Source organism: Balaenoptera borealis, assembly GCF_965194805.1.
Source record: "Balaenoptera borealis genome assembly, chromosome: 16".
Classification (NCBI taxonomy): domain Eukaryota; kingdom Metazoa; phylum Chordata; class Mammalia; order Artiodactyla; family Balaenopteridae; genus Balaenoptera; species Balaenoptera borealis.
The window spans coordinates 83516015-83529095 of NC_138872.1; the positions used below are offsets into that span (position 1 = coordinate 83516015).

The 13081-nt window shown below is 48.6% G+C and overlaps 1 protein-coding gene across 3 annotated transcripts in view; it reads left to right on the forward strand.

The window, feature by feature from the left end:
- BAIAP2L1 (BAR/IMD domain containing adaptor protein 2 like 1) overlaps positions 1-13081 on the forward strand; it is an 85223-nt gene that overhangs the window by 68698 nt on the left and 3444 nt on the right. For 2 of the 3 annotated variants that reach the window (XM_082359699.1, XM_082359700.1), the window contains one exon: positions 826-1006. The exons of the other annotated variant lie outside the window; for it this stretch is intronic. In XM_082359699.1, coding sequence (XP_082215825.1) covers positions 826-1006 — 181 coding nt within the window. The remainder of the gene's footprint in view (positions 1-825; positions 1007-13081) is intronic. 3 annotated transcript variants of the gene reach the window in all.

The window sequence follows — 13081 nt, forward strand, 5'->3', positions numbered from 1 at the left end:
ATGATCATTATCACCGTCACTTAGGAACTGTCCAAAGTGCCTTACACTGACCAGGTCATTTAATCATCATACAACCTTGTGAGATAGGTCCCTGCTTGAAAATTGAGAAAACGGGCACGGAAAGGTGTAATAACTTGCTCAAGGAGCTGGAAGTGGTGGAGCCAAGACTAGACTAACGCAGACAGGTCTCTCCCAGCCAAGACGTGAATGTTTGTATGTGGCGTGGGTCCTCAGAAACATGTCCAAACTGAATGTGGCATCGTCTTGACCACAAACCACCTTGGCCACAGTGTTTCCCATGTCAGAGCAACCGTCCTGACCCATCCTGCTGTCCCCGGCGGACCGTGGAGGCCGCACCTGATGCCCCCCGCAAGTCCTTCCATTATACTTGCTCCGAGCCATCTGTGTGTCTCCATCCCTTGCAGAATAGCTCAGCTGCCAGTGGCCAAGGAATGAAACTAAATATTTTTAGGATGTTAAAATTCTGAGATTTTTTAGTCTGAAGTGCTCGATGCTTTTGCTCAAGGCATTTGCTGTATTTTCTTATTGAACTCCTTGAATTAAGAGCCAGCCCCTAATTGAGCCAGTTTTCCTCTCCTTTTCTTTTGTCATGTCTTTTAAAGGATTTCTTTCGAGTGTACATTTATAAGTCAGCAGAAACACTGCAGTGTCATATATATAGTGTGTGTGTGTGTTGTAATCTCCCCTTCCCTCACCGTATTGGATTATTAATCCACCGTAGTTCTGGCCATAGGAGATTGGGCATGTTTGGGGTGCAGGGGCCAGGTCTCATCTAACTTGTATCCTCTGGTTCTTGTTCGCTAGCTTGATATCAGTACGAAGCATGAGCACGATGAACTTGTCTGAGAAAAGCAGCGTCGTCATTCCCCCGCCAGATTACTTAGAACGTTCATCCACGGGGGCGGCTGCAGAAAAGAAAGGAGTTGTTTCCCAAAACGCTTCTACCTTTAAAGCGCCAGTGTCCAAACCAGAAACCACGTCTCCTGTGAGTAAGGCCCGGTGTACCCCGATCCTGAACAGCAGGCTCTGGTGATGCGGGGTGCTTTTCCCTCCACACAGGAAGGTGATGAGCCTCAGGTGGGGTGGAGACTTCCTCCCAGGGCCTGCAGATTCCCCTGCCACACAGCCTTTCAACTTCCTTAACTTCAGTCCCCCCTTTGTTTTTAGTTTATCTGTAAATGACAGTTTACACACAGTAGGTCCATTGTTTGCCAGACTGTATCAGGTTTTAAGCTCTCCTTGCTTTTGGTCATGGCTGCAGTCCTTTAGACCTGTAGTGACCTTTTTCTGCATTTTCTTCAGTTTTCATATTGTTTTCTGAAGGAAGACGTAAGGTTGAACATAGTGATCTGATCATTACACCTTCGGAAAGTGTGCTGTGTAAACCCTGTGTGTACGTTATCTGTAATCGTAAACAAGCCGGTAAGAGGCACAGAGGCTGAGTCACTTCGTCTGTTCCTTTGACAACTCTGTCTTCTGGGCCAGGCCCCGGTGTGGGCTCTGGAGACGCAAAGATAAACAAGACCAGCCCCTGGCTCTGCTGGAACTTAGGTTCTAGTGATAAGAAGCAGAGGATGAGAAATAAACACAAATATCAATGCTAGAAGCTACGTGGAGGAATGAAGCAAGGTGAGGTGACGAGGGATCAGGTGACGTCTTGGATGGAGGTCAGGGGTTGGGTTTTCTGGGAAGCTGACTCTGAGAGCGAGTGCGGGTGCCGATGAGAGCCGCCCGGGCGCCGTACGGAAGGGAGAGGCTGGCCCGGTGCCGCCACTGCCCCCGCCGAGACCTCCGGGCTGGGACGGCCCTTGGAGCTGCCTGGATTTGGGGCAGCATCTGGGGGCCGGGGTCTTAGCCAGAGCGATTCCCGAGGAGCGCTGCCAGCCGAGGGCCATCTCCCCGCAGCCAGAATCAGTCCCAGTCCTGAAGGGGATCTGGGCGGCACATGACAGAGCCCGCAGCGGAGCACTTCTCTGAGGGGGTGACACCTGAGACCCAGGGGTCAAGGGGAGGAGCTTCCCAGACAGAAGGAGCGGGATGCTTGAAAGTCCTGATGGGGTGGACTCGGCACCCTCAGGGAGCAGAGGAGGGAGGCGAGGGTTCCAGGGTGGCAGAGCCTCCAGAGGGCGTCCTCGTCTTTTAAGTTTATTTTCAGTGTAGATTATACAGTAGAGAAGGGGGAAAGGATGGAGGAAAGGGGATGACTGAGAAGGAAGAAGAGCACACGGGGAGGAGCCGGCCGGCCGGGGCAGGGATGCGGGTCCACTGTGCCGACGGGAAGGCCGAGGGCCGGGGCCCGGGTGCAGCTGGGAGGACAGACTCGAGGGCTGTGTTGGGGGACGTCTGTCACTCGGTGCCGAAGGACAGATCACCGGCGGACGGGGCGGGCAGGGTGGTGCTAACAAGTTCGAAAGAAGAGAATTTGTGCCAGAGGTGTTTTGCAGAGTGAGAAAGTGAGCGTGCTCCGGAGAGGAGCGGGATACGAGCAGTTGGCGCAGTAAGCCTGGGCCACCGTGTCTGCTTGTTTTTCATTATCCTTCGTTATCGTGTGGTCCTTCCTGTGGTGCATGCAGAAGCCATGCCTCCCGTGGGGTGTGTGTCTCCCCGGCTCCGCCCGTGTGGTCACCCCTAGTGGGGGCCTCTGTTCAGCTCCGAGCGGGGTGGGGGCGGAGTCGGTCACAGGAGATGGGAACGCTCCCAAAGATGGGCCCATGCTACAGTGCGAGCACGGGTGTCGGGGACCGTGCCGGCCTCCTCACAGGCCGAAGCACATGTTTTGGTCCAGGAAATGCACTGTTCTGAAATCGCATTCAAAAATGTCTTTGGCTTCTCCTCTTAGATAAGCATACTGCATGATTGTTTGCAAATTACCCCAACTAACTCCAAAAATTATTTTCAGAAGAAAATGTAGCTTTTCCATTTTGTTAGCAGTAGATGTCAAAACTGGACAAACTGCTTGGGAAGGGCACATGTGAAATGCTATTTTATTAAAGGCCCCAGTATATTTTAAAACAATATTCAAACTCTTTGGAAATGATCTTAAGGCATTTCTGAAAGCATAACAATTCCTTTTGCTGGGGAAAAAAAAAACTTTACAATTTACGTGTCACAAAACTCAGAATCCAGGCACATGAGACGACACATTGTTCAGGTGTGACCTGTCTGTCTGTAGTGCCTTCTCCTGGTTTTGATTTTCAACTTTTTCTTATGGAAATATTCAAACACACATAAAAATGGACAGAATAATCTAATGACCTGGTCCCACAGGTTAGCTTTAACAATTCATTTATAAATCTTGTTTCATCTCTCCCCAACCCACTCCGAGATCAGTTTGAAGCTAACGACAGACATCATATCATTTCATCTGTAAATATATTAAAGATCCTCTTTTTTTCCTGACCACAATGCCAATTATCATATCTTTTAAAATTGACAGTAATTCCTGAATATCATCACCTGGTCACTTCAAATTTCTGATTGTCTCATTAAAAATTTCTTGACAGTATAGTTGTTCGAATCTGGACCCAGGCCAGCTCCCTCCGTTGTAATTGGTGGCTCAGTCTTGTGATGAGTCTAATTTCCATATCTAGAGGTCTCCCCTGTCTCTTTTTCCTTGTAATCTCTCTGTAGAAAACCCAGGTTACTGGTCCTGGAGGGTGTCCCCAGTCTGGATTTTTGCTGGTTGCGTCCACATGGTGTCCTTGACTGAGTTCCCCTTCGTCCTATATTTCCCGCCTTGATCAGAGTCTGTTGTTGTTAGTTTGCCGTTTTGTTTGGTAGAGCATTTCACCAGCAGTGGTGGTGGGTACACGTGTTTGCTTGTTTCCTTCCGTGATGTCAGCAGCCATTGATAATGACCGACCAGCTCCATGGATGCAGGTTGTACCGGCAGGCCTCAGAGATGTTGCAGGTTTGGTTCCAGACCATCTCAATAACGCAGGTCACAGGAACTTTTTGGTTTCCCAGTGCATATAAAAGTTATGTTTACACTATACTGGAGTCTGTTGAGTGTGTAATAGCATTATGTCTAAAAAAGCCATGCACATACCTCAATTTAAAAACACTTTATTTTTTTAAAATTTATTTTATTTATTTATTTATTTATTTTTGGCTGTGTTGGGTCTTCGTTGCTGCGTGCGGGCTTTCTCTAGTTGCGGCGAGCGGGGGCTACTCTTCGTTGCGGTGTGCAGGCTTCTCATTGCAGTGGCTTCTCTCATGGTGGAGCACGGGCTCTAGGCACGCGGGCTTCAGTAGTTGCTGCACACGGGCTCAGTAGTTGTGGCTCACAGGCTCTAGAGCACAGGCTCAGTAGTTGTGGCACACGAGCTTAGTTGCTCCGTGGCATGTGAGATCTTCCCAGACCAGGGATCGAACCCGTGTCCCCTGCATTGGCAGGCGGATTCTCAACCACTGCACCACCGGGGAAGCCCAAAAATACTTTATTGATAAAAAATGCTAACCATCATCGGAGCCTTCAGTGGGTCGTAGTAGTGACACCAAAGACCACTGATCACAGATCACTGTGACTATAATAATAATGAAAAGCTTGAAATATTGCAAGAATTACCAAAATGTGATGCAGAGACACAAAGTAAGCAAATGCCGTTGGAAAAATGATGCCGATAGTCTTGCCACGGGCCTTCAGCTTGTAAGAAAAAAAAAAAGCAGCATCTGTGAAGCACAGTCAAGTGAAACGCAATAAAATGAGGTCTGCCTGTATAGTGCCTTTTAGGGTAGAAGAATCTTGCCCCCAAATCATAGCTAGCACTGGAATTATAAATGAAAACACATTTTAGCTAACAGCACCGATTTTAGAAAATAACATGTTTTAATTTTCAGTATTTTTACCACGTGGATAAAGCTCAGTGAAGAAAGCATTGGTGTGGCTCTTACCACACTGGATGGATAGATTGAAAAATCCTGGTTTTAGATATCAATATAGTCAGTAATGATATCCATTATTAAGCATTTGGCAGTTTAAATGAGCTCTAACTTTATTTTTAAACCTCTCTGTTGGCTGGGTCATAACAGACTGTCAGCGTCAGGAGGCTGTCTTGAAAAGCACGGGGACCAGCCAGGGAGCAGCACTGCACACGGTCCCCCCCTTTGTATCCCCTCCCACTTGCTGAGCAGCAGAGCTTTAAGCACACTGCCTTCTCCCGAGGCCCAGGGTGGCCTGGCCGCCCTGGGCCGCCTCCTCCGTGGCAGGCCCTCGTGGAAGCTGCTGCCCTGGCCCCCAGACCACGTGCAGGGGTCCTCAGCTCACACCCTGCGGATCCCGGTCTGCGCGGTCCCAGGGCCGCCTCCAGGCAGAGCTCCACACCCGAAGCCCCTCCCCACCACATCCCATCCCCACCGAACCGGTAACTTAAGGTCTCCCGACAAAGCCCAAAACCCGATGGCTTCACTGGTGAATTCTATCAAACGTCTAAAGAAGAACTAATACCAATCCTACTCAGACTTTCCTTAAAAGTGGAGAGGAGAGAATTCCTAACTCATTCTGTGAGGCCAGCATCGCCTGACACTCCGGTCAGGCCCCCTATTTCTTTTTTTTTTTAACAGCTTTATTGGAGTATAATTGCTTTACAATGTTGTGTTAGTTGCTGCTGTATACAAAGTGAATCAGCTGTACGTACACATATATCCCCATATCCCCTCCCTCTTGCGTCTCCCTTCCACCCTTCCTATCCCACCCCTCTAGGTGGTCACAAAGCACAGAGCTGATCTCCCTGTGCTATGCGGCTGCTTCCCACTAGCTATCTATTTTACATTTGGTAGTGTATATATGTCCATGCCACTCTCTTTGTCCCAGCTTACCCTTCCCCCTCCCCATGTCCTTAAGTCCATTCTCTACCTCTGCGTCTTTATTCCTGTTCTGCCCCTAGGTTCTTCAGAACCATTTTTTTTTTAGATTCCATATATGTGTTAGCATACGGTATTTGTTTTTCTCTTTCTGACTTACTTCACTCTGTATGACAGACCCTAGGTCCATCCACCTCACTACAAATAACTGTTTCGTTTCTTTTTATGGCTGAGTAATATTCCATTGTATATATGTGCCACACCTTCTTTAAGCATTCATCTGTCGATGGACAGTTAGGTTGCTTCCATGTCCTGGCTATTGTAAACAGTGCTGCAGTGAACATTGTGGTAGATGACTCTTTTTGAATTATGGTTTTCTCAGGGTATAGGCCCAGTAGTGGGATTGCTGGGTTGTATGGTAGTTCTAGTTTTAGTTTTTTAAGGAACATTCATACTGTTCTCCATAGTGGCTGTATCAATTTACATTCCCACCAACAGTGCAAGAGGGTCCCCTTTTCTCCACACCCTCTCCAGCATTTATTGTTTGTAGATTTTTTGATGATAGGCCCCCTATTTCTGTCTTGCAGGCTGGAAGGCCTTTTTCAGTCTTTCATTTTAGTGGCCTTTATTTCATATAAGAATATTTAAAAGCTCTAAGTATCTAGTGAAAACGCCCTCCTTCTGTGATTCCAATGGCGATTAGTTGCCGTTGATTTTGCAAATGTCAGAATAATGAATGTTGATGAACACTTTTCTTAATAATAAGTGAAACCTTGCATTAAAAGGGAACAGGTATAGAGTTGATAGCTACAGCGAGGTCACATTTATAACACTGGCAACAAACATTTCTATGGCATCAGACTACTGTGACCAACAAAACTTTTTTAAACACAATCACATGGCACGTGAAGGCACACTTCGTGGAAGGGATCTGCGGGTCGCACTGGAACTCGTCCATGGAACATTTATTGATAAGCTTATTACGGTCCAGGCCCTGGGCTAGGCTCCAGGGAAACAAATAGGAATCAACCCCGGAACTGAGACCAGTGAGCGGTGTTTATTGGGGCTGTGGAAAAGGTGCAGGGTGACCGGAGGCGGGGAGGGCCCTGGCTCAGGCTCTTGGGAAGCATCAGAAGTGGCTTCTTGGAGGCAAACATTTGAGCCGAGTCCTGAAGGAAGAGCTCTGATGAAACCCAAAGCATTCCGACGGTGTCGCGGGGTCTGCGTGGCTGGGTGCGGTCGGGGCAACGGCGGAGAAGTGGCGGGATGGGCAGGCCAGGGGTGATGCTCCCCAAGCCAGGCCGCCTGGGCTGTACTGCGTCCTTCCCCATCCTTCCGGGCGGCATTCGGTCATCCAGGGAGGGGACGGTAGGAGCCCCGTCCAGTGCTGGGGGTGGGGCGACAGGAGTTGTCAGTACTTAAGGGGAAGAACTGACAGAGCTGGTGACTAACTGCTGGTACCTACACGGGAGAGAGCGCTGTTCTGTCTCAGCTCTGGGAGCAGGTCTGGTTTACTCATGTTTACATATCCTGGAGCCTTTTTTTTTTTGGATAATTTATATAACGAGCACATACATTAGCTCTTTAACATGCCAGCATTCGAAAGAAAAAACATTCTTACACATTTAACTACTAGAAAAATATAAATATTTATTTTGGAGGTTCTGAATAATTAAAAATAATCAGCATCCCATAAGTATGACTGTATTAATTAAAGACAAAGTTACTTATGGTTTGTTAAAGTACCTACAATTTGAGAAACCACCCCCTTCCCACTTTTGATTAAAAAACAGATAAAAGTTGTCTTTCATGGAGGTATTTATATATTTTATTATTTGACTACTATATTAAGGAATGGCTTTATGGTAAAATTTTTATCTAAAATTCTACTTTGCAAATAATCAAACTGATAAATTATCCCACTCTTGAGACAGAAATAAGGATGAACTCTTAAATTAATATTTATCCATCCCATGCTTTAAGTAAACAAAAGTATGTTTTAATATTTTTTCACCTCAAATGTTGCCATTTGCTGGGTACATTAAACATATGCTGAAATGAGGTTTCCTTTTAAATCCACCTGGCAGTCAAAGCTACAGGTTTTGGCTAAACAGCAAAGTCCAAGTTTGGTCAGGGTCTCTTTGTAAAAATTAAAACATCTAATCATTACACCTCATTTTAAATACTACTTCTAAAAATAACACTTTCTGCTCATAAAAATAACCCAGAGAATTTTTGTTCTGGTAGAAAATTTGGAAAACATAGAACAAGTATTAAAAAGAAAATTCTATTTATAATCTCACTTCTGGGATAACTCCTGTTAACATTTTGTTATATTTCCTTTGAGATATAGATAAATATTGATATATTTAGATATACAGCTATTTTCCCCTCCCTCCCCAGCACCCACCCGCATGGTGGGATCATAGCATTTTCTTATGTCACCTTAGAAGAATTTATGCTTCTAACAAGCCCCAGCACTGCTGCCTGGGCTGTGATGAGCTGCAGGCCTGTGGCAGGAACCCTGTGAGCCCATGAATAGCACCTCCGCGCCCTTCTCATCCTCACGGGTCAGCAGCGTGTAGGTGTCCCTCCATCAGAACTCTGTGATGCGACAAGTACCACTGTCATCTGTGTGCTGTTTAAGGGGTACCAATAGGTTACTATGTTGTTCTGATCTGGAGAATAATGGAAAATGCCAATTAATAAAGGCCACAAGAAAATATTAATTGGCTTTTAAAAATCATCAAAGGCCACAAGGTTCGTGCACTTCCTGAACGAGGCACTGCCAGCCGTCATTTCAGGGCCTCCCACCCAGTCACCCTGACTCTTCTGGACGTTCAATTTTCCGTATCTGTAAACGTGCATCTAATCTTGGGCTGAAGACGGTAATAACCCAAAATTAAGTACAGGGCGTTCACAGACGCATCATGAGGTATAATGACTGATTCGTATTCCATTTCTATCGCTTCATCTTTTGAAGTAATATTTCAGTATCCTCTGCAAAGTGCCAAAGAAAAAGCTGCAACTGTCAGCGGTGTACACCCTCAGATGCCTCCGCTGCCTACAACCTGTCCGTTAGACAAGCTACCGCGTTTCATCACTACCAAGTCAGAGTGGGAGTCCAAGAGCACAGCAGAGCGGACAGAAGGACCGGCTCTGCCCCAAAGAGAGCCCCTGGGGAGCAGGTGAAAAGGCCTGTTTTTAATAGGCCACCTAGTCGTCGTGGCCTCTTGCAAAGGCAGCAGACAAAGGATCCAATCATCTGTGCATCAGTAAACAAACCCAGAGAGATTATGGATCAGGCAGAAATGCTCCAGAACTGGGCGGCCCAGCAGAGTGGCCACTGGACACGGGCTGCTGAGCACCTGAAAAGCGGAGAGTGCAACTGTAAGGAGCTGAGTTTTTAATTTTAAATTTGTATTTTAATCTAGTCACACAGTGAGTGGCTGCCATGTCAGTCAGTCAGTCATAGATCACACAAAAGAGAATGAGATTCCATTTAGAAACCTGATCCAGAAGGTGATGGTTGAGAAGCAGGTACATGATGAGGCCCTTCCAGGAGCCCCTGAGGGCTGGAGACACAGCCCTGGAATTTCGTATCTCAGAGGTTCTTACGCCCAACTGGGCTGGTCATTTATCTTTCCTAAACTGTTTACACCAGCTGATAACACTGGAGAAAAGTATGCTCTGTCTCAGCCAAAGTCTGGGGTCCGTGGGAGCTGGTAAAGCAGCCTAACACTTTTATATGTAGTTTTTACACACACACAACCATCAGAATATTGTCAGTTACACGTAGAGTTTTGTTTAAACACCAGGATACCTAGGGTATACCTGGGAGCCACCCACCAGAGAATGTTCGTGAACCCAGTGAGGTGGACCCAGCTGCCCTGGGACGTCCCATCTCAAGAGATCAGATGCCGTCTTCTCACTACCCAGGGGCTGGGGGTCGGTCACGTGCTCTCTGCCTTAGTGGCAGCAGCTTTTAAGTAATCCGATAACTGGGCTTTAAATAGCTATTCAGAAACCAAGCCCTCAAACCCACACACTTTGATTTCAAAGCGCGTCTGCCGACCTGTAAGAGCTGCGCTGAGTGGGTGCTGCCTCCACCCCCCACCCCTACCCCCCACCTCACCGACTGGGCACCTTGGTTTCAGAAAAGAGCCCCATGACCAGGGCAGTTGGCTTTCCCTGTCTGGGCTTCAGTTCCCCATTTAAGAATCAACGGGTTGGGCTTCCCTGGTGGTGCAGTGGTTAAGAATCCACCTGCCAATGCAGGGGACATGGGTTCGAGCCCTGGTCCAGGAAGATCCCACATGCTGCAGAGCAATTAAGCCCGTGCACCACAGGTACTGAGCCTGTGCTCTAGAGCCCGCGTACCACAACTACTGAGCCTGTGTGCCACAACTGCTGAGCCTGTACTCTAGAGCCTGTGAGCCACAACTACTGAGCCCATGCGCCACAACTACTGAGCCTGCGCTCTAGAGCCCACGAGCCACAACTACTGAGCCTGCGCTCTAGAGCCTGCGTGCCAGAACTGCTGAAGCCCGTGCACCTAGAGCCCGCGCTCTGCAACAAGAGAAGCCACCGCAATGAGAAGCCCGCGCACCGCAACTAAGAGTAGCCTCTGCTCTCCACAACTAGAGGAAGCCTGTGCGCAGCAATTAAGACCCAATGCAGCCAAAAATAAATAAATTTAAAAAAAAAAAAGAATAAAGGGGTTGAACTGGGTCAGAGGTTGTGAACTGGGAGAGTCCAGCCTGCAGCTGAGGACTGAGTTAGTTGTTAACAGGTAAAGCAGTGTCACTCAGGGCTGCTCACACCGTGGGCCATGCGAAGCTGCTCTCCAGCTGGCGGCGGAGAGGAAGGGACGTTCTGTCCGTGGAAGCAGCCGTGCAGGAGGGCAGGCACCAAGGAAGCCCTAGGGCCCGTCCCTCAGGCCCTGCTCTCTGCAGGATGGCTCGGTCCCCAGGGGAGTGGAGGGCTCCCCGCGAGGCTTCTCAACAGAGCCCTGGCCGGGCCGTGAGTTCCATCATCTCTGTGTGTCTGCCTGTGGCCGCGGGTCTGAGCTGACCCGTAGGCTGGGACCGCGTCGTCGTCTTCAAGGCACACGGGCACGCAGTAGACACCCAGGCAGAGCTCTGGGGTGGTGGGGAGGGGGGGTGACGCAGACACCGTGACAGCCAGCAAGGGCCACCTCCAGGTGGACTGGGGTTTGGGGTTTCTCGGGCGACGTCACCAGGCGTGTCCCGTCCGTTCCCGCCTGTGGGCTGTCTCGCCATCCAGTCCCCAGGCCTCCCCGGCCCCGCTGTCCCCAGGCAGCCTGGCCACTCGCAGGGAGTTGCCAAGAGGGGACACAGAACACGCGACAGGCCGTGGCCACGGGTGCAGCCCAGCAGAGGGACCAGCGCCTGGGAGTCATGCTGTGAAGCCTGAGGGAAGCTGGGGCGGGACGGTGCTGCGAACTCGGAGCAAAGCCCGAGAGGTGAGTGAGGACCAGCGTCTCCCGGATGGCGGGCGGCGGCGGGGCTGTTCCGAGCCCATGCTGTGTGGCCCGCACGGTGACAGAGGAGGTGCCCCGGGCATGCCAGGAGCTGTGCCGAGATGGGTCACAGAACGACCAAGAAGGGCCTCCAGAGCCCTCGGTGCTCCTGCAGGACAGGGCGACGTGTGCCAGGCGCTGGAGGAGGGAAAGACGGAGTGGGGGGCAGACGGGGAGACCCCAAACCCCTCAGCGCAGACTGGGGGAGGCAGTAGAGGGACAGGCGGCTCCCGGCTCAGCTGGCGGGGGATGGGCCGTGCGGGCAGTTCTGAGGCCAGCGGATCCAGAGCTCCTCGCTGGGCAAAGGAGGTGCCTTCGCCGAGGAGAAGGGAGCAGGGAGGAGGGCAGCCGTGGCAATAAGCTCGCTGGCAGGTGTGTTAAAGAGGACACCTTTCTGAAAAGGTCCTATTTTTTTTTAGTAAACATTGAAGAATACCATATACAGAAAAGTGCAAGAAAAGAAAAGTCACTTTTCACAAAGTGACTCCATATAACCAACACCCAGTCAGGAACTGGAGCGTGACCAGCCCTCCAGAAGTCCCCCGCACTGTCCCATCTCACAGTCCAGACTGCCCTCCTCTGGACGCTGCGTGCCTGTCTGGTCTGGCCCTGCGCAGACAGAACTGTGTCCTCCTGTGGTTCCACTGGTGTCTCAACAGAGGCTGTCATCCCTCCTGTTAGAATAACTGATTTACAACGTCGCGTTAGTTTCAGGTATACAGCACAGTGATTCAGTTATACATATGTATACATTCTTTTCTAAAAATATTCTCTCTCATTATGGTATATTACATGATACTGAATATAGTTCCCTGTGCTATACAGTAGGACCTTGTTTACCTATTTTATGTATAGTAGTGTGTGTCTGTTAATCCCAGACTTCTGATTTATCCCTCCCCCTGTTCCCCTTTGGTAACCATAAGTTTGTTTTCTGTCTGTGAATCTGTTTCTGTTTTGTAAATAAGTTGTGTCATATTCTCTTTCTTTAAAATATTTATTTTGGCTGCACCGGGTCTTAGTTGCAGTATGTGGGATCTTCTTTGTGGCATGCTTAGTTGTGGCACGTGGGATCTTAGTTGCGGCATGCATGTGGGATCTAGTTCCGCAACCAGGGATCAAACCCGGGCCCCCTACATTGGGAGTGTGGCGTCTTACCCACTGGACCACCAGGAAGTCCTTATGTCATATTTTAGATTCCACATATAAGTGATATGATATTGGTATTTGTCTTTCTCTTTTTGACTTCCTTCACTTAGTACAATAATCCATAGGTCCATCCATGTTGCTGCAAATGACATTATTTCACTTTTTTTATGGCTGAGTAATATTCCATTGTATATATGTACCCCATCTTCTTTATCCATTCATCTGTTGATGGACACTTTAGGTTGTTTCCGTGTCTTGGTTATTGTAAATAGTGCTGCTATGAACATTGGGGTGTATTTATCTTTTTGAATTATAGTTTTGTCCAGATATCTGCCCAGGAGTGGAATTGCTGATTCATAAGGCAATTCTATTTTTAGTTTTTAAAGGAACCTCCATGCTGTTCTCCATAGTGGCTGCACCAATTTACATTCCCACCAACAGTGTAGGAGGGCTCCCTTTTCTCCACACCCTCTCCAGCATTTGTTATTTGTGGACTTTTTAATAATGGCCATTCTAACCAGTGTGAAGGTGGAACCTCACTGTAGTTTTGATTTGCATTTTTCTAATAAT